General features: G+C 39.2%; 1 protein-coding gene across 1 annotated transcript; it reads left to right on the forward strand.

Annotated features, from left to right (window-relative positions):
• Positions 1 to 4,752: 4,752 nt before the first annotated feature.
• On the forward strand, positions 4,753 to 15,816 carry gnl2 (G protein nucleolar 2). Its single transcript, XM_085291452.1, has 16 exons — positions 4,753 to 4,982; positions 5,610 to 5,694; positions 5,794 to 5,888; positions 6,093 to 6,232; positions 9,041 to 9,225; positions 9,336 to 9,402; positions 9,483 to 9,641; positions 9,739 to 9,852; positions 11,467 to 11,595; positions 12,243 to 12,347; positions 12,803 to 12,961; positions 13,771 to 13,878; positions 13,972 to 14,453; positions 14,827 to 14,909; positions 15,144 to 15,223; positions 15,380 to 15,816. The coding sequence occupies exons 1-16, from the start codon at positions 4,919 to 4,921 to the stop codon at positions 15,515 to 15,517; spliced, it is 2,193 nt and encodes a 730-aa protein (XP_085147578.1). The 5' UTR covers positions 4,753 to 4,918; the 3' UTR covers positions 15,518 to 15,816.
• Positions 15,817 to 15,876: the final 60 nt, after the last annotated feature.

Genomic DNA, 15,876 nt, shown 5'->3' on the forward strand with positions numbered 1-15,876 from the left:
GGTATTTCCCCTTTTTGTTGTGATTGGTGTTGGAGCCATTACTCAAAAAAGTAATTGTTACACATAGTACACTACTTGTTACATCACTTTCTCCATAAAATCTTGGATACAACTTTCGTTTTTTCAATAGGAAGAGGGCCATGTGACACATCAAACTTATTGGTAATGTCACAAGAAAAACAATGGTGTGCTTGGTTTCAACTAGAGCTGGGCGATATAAGATTTTTTCATATCACGATATGTTTTTTTCATTTCAGGCGATAACGATATCAATCACGATATGAGCCAAATAACTATATTTGTAAGATTTAAATGTGCCGTTGCTCACAAGTAAAATGTGAAATAATCAGCAGCTTGTTTTTATTTAAATATTTATTTCCCATAATAAGTTCAACAGGGTAGATGTACTTAAGGAACATGAGACTTTTTCAGATAAATTAAGGCAAATATTGCAAACTACACAAAAGGCAGCCGCTAAAGTGCAATTCACTTGTATTTTTATTTTTTATTCCTATTTATTCTATTTATCCCCTTTGTATATTTTATTTATATTTGTCTCTGTATTTATATATATATGTGTGTGTGTGTGTGTGTGTGTGTGTGTATATATATATATATATATATATATAACATTCTGTAACTGTAACTTCTGTCGGTGCTGTGCTTTTTTGGAAATCGAATTTCCCAGAGGACCCACCCGAGGGATTAATAAAGTTCTATCTTATCTCTTATCTTATCTTAAAGCATTTAAGTTTCAAAATAGAACAAACGAAACAAACTAAATTGTCAATTCCACTTAGAAACAAAATATTAATTCTAAAAATAAATCTTAGTTTGTTTTACAGAACAGACAAAACTGACTAACTTTTGTCAATATCAAATAAACTGAGAACTAAAAGGAAATTCTCAATCTCTCCTTGTTGTATAGCTGAGCTTTTCAAACAGTTTTAACAGTTACTTTAGTCTGACAAAAGCCGAATGACGAATTAGCGCTTCCAGTCAGAGACTGAGGCTACGTCCACACGTACACGGGTATTTTTGAAAACGGAGATTTTCCGTTTTCGTTTTTAAAAATAATCCCGTCCACACATAAAGGCAGCTACGCTGCTATGAACATGCCAAAGCAGCAGGTGGAGCTAGATTCCTAACCGTGCAGAAATGTTGGCCAATCAGAAGTCTAGAAGCCTCGGTGGGAAAAAGTAAACAAAGCTGAGGCATAGAAGCAGAACCGAGTCGTATGTGTGGAGGGACAGTAACTGTGTGTATATGTAAGCATTTAAACACTGCAGAGAGTAGAATTAACAGTAACAGTGTTGTAGACGTCAAAAAATGCGCACACCTTTGACGCTGCGTTTTCTCCATTGTTCTAGTCCACACGTAAATGCAAAAACTGAGTTTTTAAAAATCTTCGTTTTCAGTGACCAAAAACGCCGTTTACGTGTGGACAAAAGGTGCAAACGCATAGAAAGATCTGCGTTTTCAAAAATACCCGGGTACGTGTGGACGTAGCCTGAGCATGCACCAGTTTATTGTATTTCCAGACTTGCTTTCGGCACAATTTACAGTGCACGCTACTCTGTTTTTTGTCAGACTTGAAATAGCCGAAATACCTTCACACTACGGAACTTCTATGGCTCTTCCGTTCGACAATCTCTCCGGCATTGGAACCATCATCTGTTTTCTCTTCGGTAACCTTCGGTCACGCTCGGTTGATTTTTCTAGTCGGCACACTCATTTCCTCCATTACCCGAGCGGTACGGTGGCTGGCTGCTTCCCAAACGGCTTGGCACTTGTGCTGTACGTAACAAGTCACGTGACGTGACGCTGCGGCTGTGATTGGTTCGGCTCTTAATTTGGATTGGCTGGTTTTTTTTTTGTTTGTTTTTTTGTTTTTTAAGAGGACAAGAGCGGCGAGGTCTATCGCGATAGTTGAATTTTTCTATCGAGAAAAAGTTATATCGCGATACATATCGTTATCGTTCTATCGCCCAGCTCTAGTTTCAACGTAACTTTATTCTTTCATGAGTTATTTACAAGTTTCTCACCACTTATAAAATGTGTTCAATGTGCTGCCCATTGTGTTGGATTGTCAATGCAACCCTCTTCTCCCACTCTTCACACACTAATCGCAACACCGCAGGAGAAATGCCAGCACAGGCATCCAGTATCCGTAGTTTCAGGTGCTGCACATCTCGTATCTTCACACCATAGACAATTGCCTTCAGATGACCCCAAAGATAAAAGTCTAAGGGGGTCAGATCGGGAGACCTTGGGGGCCATTCAACTGGCCCACGATGACCAATCCACTTTCCAGGAAACTGTTCATCTAGGAATGCTCGGACCTGGCACCCATAATGTGGTGGCGCACCATCTTGCTGGAAAAACTCAGGGAACGTGCCAGCTTCAGTGCATAAAGAGGGAAACACATCATCATATAGCAATTTCAAATATCCAGTGGCCTTGAGGTTTCCATTGATGAAGAATGGACCCACTATGGTTGTACCCCATATACCACACCAAACCATCACTTTTGTTGTTCCAACAGTCTTGGAGGGATCCATCCAATGTGGGTTAGTGTCAGACCAATAGCGGTGGTTTTGTTTGTTAACTTCACCATTCACATAAAAGTTTGCCTCATCACTGAACAAAATCTTCTGCGTGAACTGAGGGTCCTGTTCCAGTTTTTGTTTTGCCCATTCTGCAAATTCTGTGTGCCGATCTGGGTCATCCTCGTTGAGATGCTGCAGTAGCTGGAGTTTGTATGGGTGCCATTTGTGAGTAGCTAATATCCGCTGAAGGCATGTTCGACTTAATGCCACTCTCCAGTGACATGAGGCGAGTGCTACGCTGTGGGCTCTTGCTGAATGAAGCTAGGACAGCCACTGATGTTTCTTCATTAGTGACAGTTTTCTTGCGTCCACATTTTGGCAAATCCAACACTGAACCAGTTTCACGAAACTTAGCAAGCAGTTTGCTAACTGTAGCATTGGAGATGGGTGGTCTCGTAGGGTGTCTTGCATTGAAATCTGCTGCAATGACCCGGTTACTGCGTTCACCAGAAATCAACACAATTTCGATCCGCTCCTCACGTGTTAACCTCTTCGACATGTCAATGGCTGTGAACAAAGAGAAACTTGTAAATAACTCATGAAAGAATAAAGTTACGTTGAAACCAAGCACACCATTGTTTTTCTTGTGACATTACCAATAAGTTTGATGTGTCACATGGCCCTCTTCCTATTGAAAAAACAAAAGTTGTATCCAAGATGGCCGACTTCTAAATGGCCACCATGGTCACCACCCATCTTGAGGAGTTTGCCCCCTCACATATACTAATGTGCCACAAACAGGACTTTAATATCACCAACCATTCCCATGTTATTACGCTGTATCCATATAAATGGCCCACCCTGTACTTCAACAGACGCCCTCTGCAGGTAGACAGTTAGTAGCTGTCCACGGACTGACAACGCGTTACCACCGCAGAACCATAATTTCCCTCCAGGCTTTACTTACAGCCAATGGCTGTGTCCCAATTCAGGGTCTGCACGCTTCAAGTACGCATTTTAAGTGTGATTACGTCACCGCCACGCGACGACGGCTGTCCCAATTCGAAGTGTACTTCAAATGCATACTCCAAATGCGCCGTCGATTTCCCCAAATATCAAGCGTGGTCCGTGCACGCTTCGTGGTCCCATATATCCCACAATTCACAGCGCGGCGGTGGGTGTGGATAATTTTGCCGCAAAATACGGCAGAAGGGAGCGGCCGAAGAGTGAACTGTAAGTACTCAATATGACGTCACTTATTTATGTGCGAATGTTTAATAATGAAGAACATTAAAACATTGCTGTTGGCCACATGTCGGCAAAGTTATGTGACATTAGTGATGTTTGTACTTTCAGCCTCTACACACACACACACACACACACATATATATATATATATATATATATATATATATATATATATATATATATATATATATATATATATATATATATATATATATATAAAACACCCAGCACGCCCCTGCGGGCGGTTTATCCTTCAAGCTCGGGTCCTCTACCAGAGGCCTGGGAGCTTGAGGGTCCTGCGCAGTATCTTAGCTGTTCCCAGGACTGCGCTCTTCTGGACAGAGATCTCCGATGTTATTCCCGGGATCTGCTGGAGCCACTCGCCTAGCTTATATATATATATATATATATATATATATATATATATATATATATATATATATATATATATATATATATATATTAAATATATATATATATATATCTGACAATACTATAATATTGGCCATATTATATTTACATTACCACAGTGAGATGACTTTAGTCTCATGAACAACAAAAGCTAATTGTTATTTACTAACTACTCTTGAACTGACTGTTCAGTACAGAAATGAAGCCCAACAATCATGTTTTACAGTCCCGTAGTCTCAGCCTCAGATACTCAACTAATCAAAGTTATGTCATGACAAAAATGAATGACCAAATGACCAACAAAACATTTTTCTCCTTCATTTATGTCATACTATCTCGCGTTTCTCGCGGTTAGTATCATGGTTGCTAGGCAACCTGAACAGCGCGACGAAGGCCAGACCGTCCCATTTCACAAGACTCTCACTTCCGCACTTCTCGTACTTATAGTACGCACCGTACGTAGTGCGCGTAGTGCGCGTACTTCAAGCGTGCAGACCCTGAATTGGGACACAGCCTAAGTACGCACGCAGGAGCTTTCTGATTGGTTCTCACCTCCGTCGCTCTATTGATGATGTCCTTCCTGTTCACCCTAAGAACACGTGTAGGGTGTACATTTTCGAGCTGAGGGGAATAACGGCAACAAAACATCGCCGTTCAGACACCTTCGTATTTTTTTTTCTGTGGAAGGCTTTACCGAGTAAGAGGGCAACATGGTGAAGACACGGTACAAGGGGAAAAGCTCAATAAACCCCTCAACATCCAGCAGCAACCCCGGTGAGCTAACTCTCCCATTAGCCAAACTGCTTGTTTACAGCTAATGCTAATTGTTGCTAGTCATTGTCAGAGAAAGTCATATTTGCGTTATTTTAGATAATAATAGCGTTGCGTATCAAAATAAGACTTCACAGCGGTGTGATGAATCTAAAACTTAACTTACACTGTTGCGTACTGTAGGAAGATATAGCCTTTTAAGTTTTGTCGTGTCAAACACCTGTTTTATGAAAGTTAAACATATTTACGGTAAAATCTGAGCTGCAATCTTGGGGTGGAAAATGATGCTCCTTTAAAAATGAACGTGTACGGTGTGTCTGGTTAGTAGTCATAACTAGCAATGCAGTATATCTTGATAGGAATTATAAAGTTACGTGTTTGTATAAGCTGTTAACAGCACTATACCGGCACCTTACACTGAAACCCAGTCATTTGTTCAGCACATTTAAAACTGTTTAAGGTAATAAAACATGAATGTTGTTGCACGGTCCTTAAAAAAAAATCAGAGGCCTTAGTTGATTATAAATATGGTATTTCCCTTGCAATAAATTGACTAACAAGTAAGTGCATTGTAATAACATGTGGGTTTCGTTAATGAGCCGTTAAAGTAAACATAAATTTATTCGACAGATCGAGCCAAAGGTGCTGGTGGAAACAACATGAGGGACCGAGCCACTATCAAGCGCCTGAATATGTACAGACAAAAACAAAGATGGTAAGCAAATATTTTTCTTTAATTTTTTATTGATATAGTTTACTGTTACAATGTAAGGTAAGTGATGTGTCAAGAATTAAAGAGATCTTTTGTCCACAGTGATAGCCGTGGAAAAGTCGTCAAACCTTTACAGTACCAGTCCACAGTAGCTCCGGGAACTGTTGCCAGAGTTGAACCTAACATCAAATGGTTTGGTGAGAAATGTCTTTACTGTTGTGTATGTTATAGTGTATACTGTAAATTAATTAAATTGGAGGTAATACCATTTGCTCATATGTTGCTCTTGTTTGAAATATTGTCAGTTGAATTTGTAAAAATAAAATGTTCACTACAATAATACCATATCATTTTTATTCTTATTATATGACTATCCCATATTTCTATACTCTGTATTTAAGCAAATACCCGTGTGATCAAGCAGTCATCCCTCCAGAAATTCCAGGAGGAGATGGAGGCAGTAAAGAAGGATCCATATCGTGTGGTGATGAGACAAAGCAAATTGCCTATGTCCCTTTTGCACGATAGAGTCAAAGCCCATGTGAGTATAAAGGCTTTAAAGCTTATTCTTGTAAGATTTTTATTATATATGTATGTATTGTTATGAACAGTCACCACCAACACACTGAAATTAAAATGAAGCAGTTGAGATGTGTTTGAATTGCAGAGGTGACATCTTAATTCAAGGAGTTTAACAAAAAATATTGAATTTGTTGTTTAGGAATTACATGTATTTTTATCCATAGTCTTCCATTTTCAGAGGCTCAGAAAAAATAAATAATAATAACTGGATGTGAAACGCTGTCAGGTATAGACCTAACTGTATAATTAAAATGCAAACCTTGGGATCTAAACATGATAACAAAATAATAGCAAAACAACAAATTGTGCCAACAAGGGTAAAAAACAAAAACAAGAGATTTAAAAGAGGACACACAGTTTGCTTGCCTGAGATGTCTAACCATGGCATTACTGGGCGTAGGGACCCAGACAACAAAGGCCAACTACTGCAGTAAGAAAACACAAGTAAGCCTTCCAGGATCTCTTAACAGCAGCACATGGGGAGTTAGGTGGTTCCAGCTGTGGTGTGGAGGCGAGTCTTTATCGGCTACCTCAGAATTTTAATAAAGGTCAGCAAGGATGGATGTAATATATCACTTTTCCAAGTATGTGTTAATAGCCTGGCAAAATAAAGTGCATTGCATTGATAACAGTATAATGGCAGCATTTATTAAGCTTGCTTTCTCAGAGTTTTACAGGCAACTTCTTAATTGCCTCTTGGGGGTGAATAAAGTCTTCTGATTCTGATTCTGAAACTGCAGATGCCAGGGAGTGTACTTCATCTGACACTGCTTTCTATTTCCGTGTGGATGGAGTGTACCTGAAAGTCGGCACAGAGCCTGTGACAAAATTAATGTTTAAAGAACAAGGCCGCAGAAGAAAGGAATAACTTAATATTAGATAGCTGTCTTTGCAAGTAAGGCTGTTTGGTCAGCTGAGAATGTAAGGAGTCTAAAAATAACTTAGACATTGCATTATTTCAAACATTAATAAGCAACGCACCCTCAATAAAAGAGAAACTAATAATGTGGTTCGTGCTGAGGCTAAAAGGATAAGTTTCCATGGATTTGAAGTAAATCAGCTGCAGGGTATTTTGGGGTATCCTATTTTTATTTCAGCGAAGCAGGCAGACATCAAAGGTAAAGGGCTACATGTGGGGGGGGGGAAATCAACCGAAACTGCTCTAGCAAACACACTTCTTCACGTTACTTTATAAGATGTTGTGGTCTGGTGTATCTTCTGATACAGTAGCTGACTGGGGCAGTCGTAGTGATGCATAGTAAAAACGGGATTTAACCCCCCCCCCCCCCCCCCCCCCCCCCCCCAAGAAGAAATAAATAAATAAAAATAAAATCAAAGATTATGTTATTAATAAATAAAGTATGTGATTTAAAGTGTTCTGTAAGCTTAAATATAAATAGCTCTTTGCACATGGGTCTAAACTTGCTTACGACAGTGGGATTAAGAGAGTGATTCTTTTAAAGGGGTTAACAAGTGGCATGTTTAAAATTTGAGTAGGAAATAACCAGTAAGTGGAATGCGTTTAATAATGACTAAAGTAAGTAATGCAGATAAAGATCATAGCTATTTTCGTCTGTGTGAGTAAACTCTTTCTTGAGGCTTCATGAGGTGAGACGAATAAGAGGACTCACTTTAATCCTCATACAATTTTTCCTCTGCCCTACTGTGAACCTGAATGTACTGGCTTACGCTAGGCATGAGAGAGCTGCCTTCATCCAGACTTGGATTTTTTTTTCCCTTCAACATAACCAACACAGTTCTAAATAAAATCCAGTTCTTGTTCTTGTGCCATGTGCTATAGTCCCTCATGAAGTTGAGGCATTTCTTAGAGTGTGAAAGAGTTCAAAATAATCTCTTAATTCATCACCGGGTTACCAGAAGATGACCTTTTATTATTTTTATTAATATTACAATTATGTAACTAAATGGCACAGAAGTGCTAGTAAAGTATGAAAGTGCTCTGTAATCTTAATGTATGATCACTGAATGACCAGTGGAATGATATTGCTCCAAAAGGCAGACAAATTAAGCAAGAGCCAGTGGTTCAGTCAGAAAAATGTGTTTTCAAACAACCAGAGTGCTTTGTAGGACCTCTTGGCAGATAGTTGAGGTGACCTGAGGCTGTAAACAGTGTTGTTTCTGACTAACCTGCTCCTCCACCCCTCATGGCAGTTTTGCAATAGAGGTATGGCGTGTGTTTTAAGATCGCTGGAACACTTAATCAGCACTGGCATAGTCTTTGCTGTTTCACTGGCTTTGTCGCATATTTGGGTGTTCTGTTTAATATATTCATTTATTGTGTGCTTCTGACTGAAACTGTTGGAGAGCTGTTTGTGACTGTATCACAAACTGTGTTTTAACATTGGAAAAAAAAGAGCTTTATGTTTCCTCTCTGCTTAAATACAGCATGATAATTTTAATTTAAATGGATTTTGCAGTCCAGCTTCAACATCTGGATCCTTTAAGTGTGTTGTTCATGCTGGAAAGAACAAAGTCCAAACTTTCCCCGGGCGCTGCACTGGTGGCTGCCCACTGCTTCACTGAGTGAATGGGTCAAATGCAGAGAAGAATTTCCCCACGGGGATCAATAAAAGTGTACATTATTACATTATTATTATTATTAATAAAACCACAGTCATAATTCTATCTGATTTTGTAAATAAATGATATAAGGTCCTGCTGTAAGTATATTGCTGGCAGAGCTATTCACTGTTAATATAAAAACTTTTTTTTTATCACAAAATGTTCTATCTTTCTATAATTGCAGAACTCTAAGGTTCACATTCTAGACACGGAGGGTTTTGAGAACACTTTTGGACCTAAGGCTCAAAGGAAGAGGCCCAGTCTTGTTGTGGGCGATGTCAAGGACCTTGTAGAGCAAGCTGAGGCCTCAGCCCTAAGTTATAATGCAGAAAATGACAAAGACCTGGTTACCGAGGACACAGGGGTCCGGTAAGAATTTTCTTTTTGTTTCTTCTTTCTTTGTTTTTTTTGTTTTTAAATGCATTTTTAAATGCATTTAAAGTGTCGTTAAATCCCTGCTACTTTTTTATTCACTAAAGGGCGGAAGCACGTGAGGAGATTTTCAAAAAGGGTCAGTCCAAGAGAATCTGGGGAGAACTTTACAAGGTATCGTCTCCACCTTGTGTAGTATGTTAGTGCAGTAAAGTGTTGTGTGGTCATTCTCGAGTCCTCTTTTATTTTTACAGGTGATTGACTCATCTGATGTCATCATCCAAGTGCTGGATGCCCGAGATCCTATGGGAACACGGTCTAAGAGCATTGAAACGTATCTAAAGAAAGAGAAATCCTGGAAACATCTGATCTTTGTTCTAAACAAGTGTGACCTTGTGCCCACCTGGGTCACGGTAAGATATTTACAGCACACCTCCCTGGTTTCCTGTATGACTGGTTGTAGTTGCTTTTCTTAGTATTAAACTTGGTCTCTGCTCATTGTTAAACCAGAAACGTTGGGTGGCTGTTCTGTCTCAAGAATATCCCACTTTGGCTTTCCACGCCAGCCTCACAAACTCATTTGGTAAGGGCTCTCTCATCCAGCTGCTCAGGCAGTTTGGCAAGGTAAGAAATGCTTTTTGTTCGAAATGCAAAAACTTTCACAAATAAAATATTTGAGTTGTTTTATTATATAGAGTTTTAAAAAATACATTTATCATCATGTTGTTGTGCAAGATAATAGATTTGTCAACTGGTAGTAATTTGTAACAACTTAATGTGTATATAGCTGTGAACACAATATCTGATGCTTAATTAGGTTAGCTGGGACACTGTAGGCATTTAATGAGCAGTATTTAATGTGTTAATGTTAGAATCACAAACATTGGAATAAACATATCTGTTTGATGACAAGCTACATTGGTTTGTCAATTGTGCATTATTATTGTTTTGCATCATATTTCCTTTCGATTTTTAAACACTTTACTAAACTGTAAAATATGCTTTTAGGTCTTTAAGTAGTTTACATTGACACAATATATTAATTTAGCTGCAGTAAACCACCACAGTGGAGTTTCAATCAAGCTGTAACTGAAGATTGACAGGCTGTCTGCTTTAAATCAAGGGGTTTACCAAAAGTATTGCATTAACTTTTTATAAATCACATCCATATACAGTCCCCCATTTTTAGAGGCTCAAATGTAATTGGCTAATTGACTGAAGGGTAGTTTCATGGTTAGGTGAGTCCCGTTCCTTTGTTATTCCATAACAAATTAAACAGATAACTTATTCGGATCATTTACAACAAGGTACAAACCACTGGTTACAAACATTAAAAGGGCAGGTTAGACCATATCAGAGGACATGTGAAAGAGTCTCCGCAGTTCTGGAAAACAAATCACTGAAAACCGAGATGAACTTTTATCAGAGTAATGGATAGAGAAAAGTATAGAGAAGGAGAGAAACAGCGCATGAGCTGATTAATCCCACATTATATTTCAAACATAGTAGAAGCAATGTCATAACATAGACATGTATGGCTGCCAGTGGACATGGACCACTTGTGTTTACTGATGATGTGACTGCTGATATAAGTAGCAAAATGAATTTGCACTTCACTGCGCAAATGGATAATGATCCAAAACATACTGCAAAAGAAACCCAAGAGATTCTCAAGGCAAATCAATGGAATATTCTTCACTGGCCAAGACAGTCACCTGATCTCAACCCAACATGAACATGCTTTTGAGTTACAGAAGACAAAACTGAAGCTGTTTTTCAAAAGAGGGCAGCAGCTGAAGACAGCTGCAGTAAAGGCCTGGTACACCATGTGAAAGAAGGACATGCAGCATCTGGTGATGTCCATTAGTTCTAGACTTCAGGCTGTCTTTCTGAGGTTACTTTTCAGCTTCTGAAAATGGGGAACTGTGTATAAAAATGGCAGTAATTCCTGAACATTTAACTCGGTGCATTTTTGTTAAACCACTTGAATTAAAGCTGAAATGAAGCACTTTTTTTTTATCCACTGTGGTGGTCTACAGAGGCTAAACTACAAAGAATGCTTCATTGTCCCAAAACTGTGCTGTGTTCCACACAGTTACAACCATAACATTAGATTATGTATTGCCCTGACTGCCCTGGCAGCATACTTGAGAAAAGCTTGAAAGAGACAACAGAGGAATTACATCCCTTCAAAGAGGACAGACAAAGACTTCCTGACTTTATTTTTCCCTCACGCAGCTCCACACAGACAAAAAACAAATAAGTGTGGGGTTCATCGGATATCCAAATGTTGGAAAAAGCTCGATCATCAACACTCTGAGGTCAAAGAAGGTTTGCAATGTTGCACCCCTCGCTGGAGAAACGAAGGTAAAATCAATGTATCGTATTAACTATACAGTAGTTAGGTTCACATGATTATATTTTGGGTTTAGTCAAAGTCCCGTTGCTGCTTAATGTTGATGGCTTCAATAACAGAAGCAGTCTACCCTCTGTTTTTAAAAATATAACTGAAAAACTAAGTGGAGAGTAAAAGAGCAAAAACAACCATTTTTTATCCTTCATTTCCTCTCTCTTCATCTGTTTATCCTTTTTGGAAACAAATGAAGGGTTGAAACCTTGGCGTACAAAGACCGGTCAAGGGGAAAGTCAGGGGAAAATGGCTTTACCTTTAGAGCCAAAATTGTAAGCTTGGACTGTAACTGAGCAGTTTTTCTGCACACCTATCCAGTGACTCTCATAGGCCTGTGGCCAGCAGTGCTTTATTTCCCACCTTGTGTTTTATTCTCAGCACATACTCAGCAATTACGAAAGCCAAACAAGGTTATGATCCGTAGCACTTTCATAGATCACGTACATTTTGCTTTCCCACTTATAATTCTTTCAGCAGTTTTTCCTTGTTTTAAGATTTTATATCAAATGATACCAACAAGGTGAAATGTGTTTCTCATCGTTTGTGAAACAGAATTTCATGGACCACACATACAGCGTTAATCTTTCTCTCTCTTTTGTTTAAGGTGTGGCAGTACATCACTTTGATGAGGCGCATCTTCCTCATTGACTGCCCTGGTGTTGTCTACCCCTCAGAAGACAGTGAATCTGATATTGTTTTGAAAGGAGTAGTAAGTCTGTTTTTTAAAGTTTATTCCAATTGATTTTTTTTTTTTTATTAATTAATTTGAGTTTTTTTAATGTCTGCCACTGCAGTATAATAAGAAGGGTGAATTTATTTGGACTTCCCATAAAACTAGGAAAAACAATAACATCTGAAAATCTAAGCACAGATCCGAGAAATGGTGTCCTGGTAACTTAGTATAATTCACCGAACTGTTAATGTTGTATTTTTAACAGTCTCGAGGATTCGGGGAATAACGAACTGAGACTTTAAAGTGGTTTGGGCTTCATAATACTAATACCCAACTGTTTTTAAAAATGTCTTTATCTGCTCTATTTCTGATCCTCGGGATCCTTGTGGGGCATCCGAGGTTCAGCATTTCACCCTTAAAGTCAGCGTAAGTGAAAGGTTGCACGTTCACGTCTTAAAGTACTCATCTTTTTCTTTCCCCTTTTTGCAAAGGTTCAAGTGGAAAAGATCAAGAACCCAGAGGAGCACATCGGTGCAGTACTGGAGCGGGCCAAACCAGAATACATTCAGAAGACCTACCGCATCCCTACTTGGAACTGTGCTGATGACTTTCTTGAGAAACTGGCGTTTCGCACAGGGAAACTTTTGAAGGTTCATTTTCTTATTTAGAGGCTATACTTGCAAACTGCTTTGTATATTTTTTCCAAACATTTGCTTTATAAGTTCTGATGATATAAAAAATATATAATTTTATAGCTACAATGGAGCATTTTAACTCATTGTATGTGTAAGAGGTAATGGTTAAGGTTTATTTTTCAGCTTGGGTATTTATTGTGCTGTTTTTCTAGAAACAAGTGTTTTAATGCCTCTGTGTAGTTTTGTGGGGAAGTTAATGACTGCTGACTTTGCTGCAAAAGCAGGTTTTACAAACATTTTTCCCCTTAAAGTTGTGTTCCTACCAACTTCATTGTTGCACATTTCTCCCATGTATTTGAATTTAGGACTCTCCTTGAGCCTTATTTCTCTCTAAAAATGCTGTACTGTCTTGACATTTTCTCTGAAATATGGCGTAGGCAGAAATCTAGAGAAGGCAGGACTGAAACAAAAACAGCCCTCCCCCCCTGAAGAGCTTGGGTCTTATGTATGTGCTGTGTATGCATTTAAAAAAGTTACATTCACTTCATTCTCCACATAGGACACGATGAGCTCTTATTTACCAGATGGAAACTCTCTGCTTAACTGATTGTACCGCCAAACTTTCTTTCTGCTTGGACTCTCTCCTTTCACTGCCAAATGTTTAAGTCTGAAAATAGAGTCCAGAAGAGCTGCAGGGCTACAGCTGCCTCTGAAACACTAGATATATATATATTTTTTAAATGTATTTATTTATTGCTGCCTACTTCAGCTTTAAATCACTAAGTCTTAAGATGTCTTAGTAATCTCTTCTTGTTTTTGTACAGGGCGGTGAGCCAGATCTCGCCACAGTCTCTAAAATGGTATTGAATGACTGGCAGAGAGGACGTATCCCCTTCTTTGTGAAACCCCCTGGACCTGAAGGAGATCAAGAGGTAAGATTACACTGAATTTCTCTCTAGGGCTTTTTAAGCGCACCAAACTGTGCCCTCAGTGTAAACCTGTTTTTATTGCTGTGTTTTCGCTAGGATGAGAAGCCACTGCCAGTTGCAGGACCGTCGGAGGTAGTAGAGCATGTGCAGAAGGAACAACCAGACAATCCGGACGCCATCTCAGAGGAACGTGAGGAAGAACAGCAGAGACAGAAGGAACAGGTCCAGAAGATTCTGGCTAATGTCAGACAAAACTTTGGCAAAATCAGTGTGGCTCCAGAGTTCAGCGAGGAAGACTTAGTTCCCATGGACATGCCTGATCTGGACATGTCAGATTTTTCTGGCTCTGATGGTGAGGAAGATGAGGGCACAGAGGAAAACGAAGGCAAAGAGGAAGATGTGACAAGCGTTGAACCAGCTGATGAAGTGACTGACATCTCTGAGCCCACAACCTCTCAGACTGAAAAGACAAACGGCAGCAAGAGTTCACGGGAGGTCATACGTGAGCTGGATGTGAAAATCGCCAAGTACAAGCAGTTTCTGGACAGAGCCAAATCCAATCGCTTCTCTGCAATCCGGTCAGTCTGCTCAAGCCCAAACCTCACTCGCATATTTTCTTTGTCTTGTGTACTGCCACCATTGTGTTTCGTCCAGTAACGTAATGTGAAGTTGTCAGACATAGAGATGCCACGCATTTTAGGTGGTCCGTGCTAACCAGCCTTGAAGCTGCTGATGACTAGCAGTGATCATTTTGATGCCATAACGTTTGTGTCTTTTGTGTTCTTTAATGCTTGTGTTGAATTTCAGCACACACTGAAGAACAAAGTCAAGTAACCGCTGTATAGTTAATCTGAGCCTAATTTAATTACTGTTCATTTCAGCTGACCCCAACAGGGATAAACTGTTTGCCTTGTTTTGTAATGATTTACTTTTTTCCATTTCTTTGGACAGGATACCTAAGGCGCTTTCTGACAAAGTGTTCACAGACATCAAGACTAAACAGTCAGCAGCGACTAAGCAAGCACAGAAGAAAGGTAGTCAGTCAGCTTGTTTGTTATGACTTTGTATGGTTCTGGATGTAAAAATAATTTGGGAAAGGCTTTATCAGATGTGGTTAAGGTCCAATAAACCTTCTGCAGTTCCAACAGAATAATCAATTACTGATATTTATCAACTTGATATTTTGCACAAACTTTAGATTTGAATGGGTACATCAAGTTAACATTCAGGCAGTGACATCAGATCTGTTCATCTTTCTTTGAATTCAGCTCCAAACCAGAGGGGTAAAAAGAGGAAAGCTGAGGAGGGTGAGGACCTGGCCCAGCCGAACAGACTCACGTCTAAACAGGTATGCGGTGTTTGTTCTCTCTGATGTCAAACAGGCCAGATTTCTCTGGTGAATGTTCTTCTTACTGATGTAACATTGGAAATGAAAAGCTCTGGTCTTTTTTAGAAGAAGATTTCACTTTTTTTCCTCTTCTGTTTCTCTTTTCTTTCTCTGCAGAGAAGAGCAATGGATCGTGCTCAGAGGACGAAGAAAGTTGGCGTACGTTATTATGAAACTCACAATGTGAAGAACAAGAACAAAAAAATCCCAGCATCAGGCACGGAAGGTCAAAATACCAAGAAATCGAAGCACTAGACTGGAGTTGAATAAAATAAAACACACATGTAAGAAATCTGTATCTAAATTAGCCTGAAGCTATTTTTATTGGGATAAAAAAAAGGTTGGCAGAAGGTGGAACACTAAGGTGGTCTTAATCAACTTGATGCCTTATCTTCATGACTGTTGTAACTTTGTCCCCTCAGTGCAGAACTGTATTTGAATGACATTTCATTCATCATATACAAGTGTACTGCTCTCTTGACGTTCAAGAGCAATGTGCAGTAGTTGTTTGAAGTGTACTTGTTATGCCAGAACAATAAAACATTTGTAAATTACACTAAGTTTTTACTTTAATGTATCATTAAGCAATAAGATGAATTACAAGTGAACACAAT

This window comes from Mchenga conophoros, linkage group LG11, assembly GCF_057382185.1.
Source record: "Mchenga conophoros isolate Kocher_MC1m ecotype Shallow Benthic linkage group LG11, M_conophoros_male_GT1.1, whole genome shotgun sequence".
Taxonomy (NCBI): Eukaryota; Metazoa; Chordata; class Actinopteri; order Cichliformes; family Cichlidae; genus Mchenga; species Mchenga conophoros.

Bases quoted from the DNA above. Each gene is read 5' to 3' on its own strand.
- gnl2 (XM_085291452.1), top strand. From the start codon at position 4,919: ATGGTGAAGACACGGTACAAGGGGAAAAGCTCAATAAACCCCTCAACA. The intron at 6,233-9,040 runs GTGAGTATAAAG...CTATAATTGCAG, and splicing joins ACGATAGAGTCAAAGCCCAT to AACTCTAAGGTTCACATTCT. The intron at 12,348-12,802 runs GTAAGTCTGTTT...CTTTTTGCAAAG, and splicing joins ATATTGTTTTGAAAGGAGTA to GTTCAAGTGGAAAAGATCAA.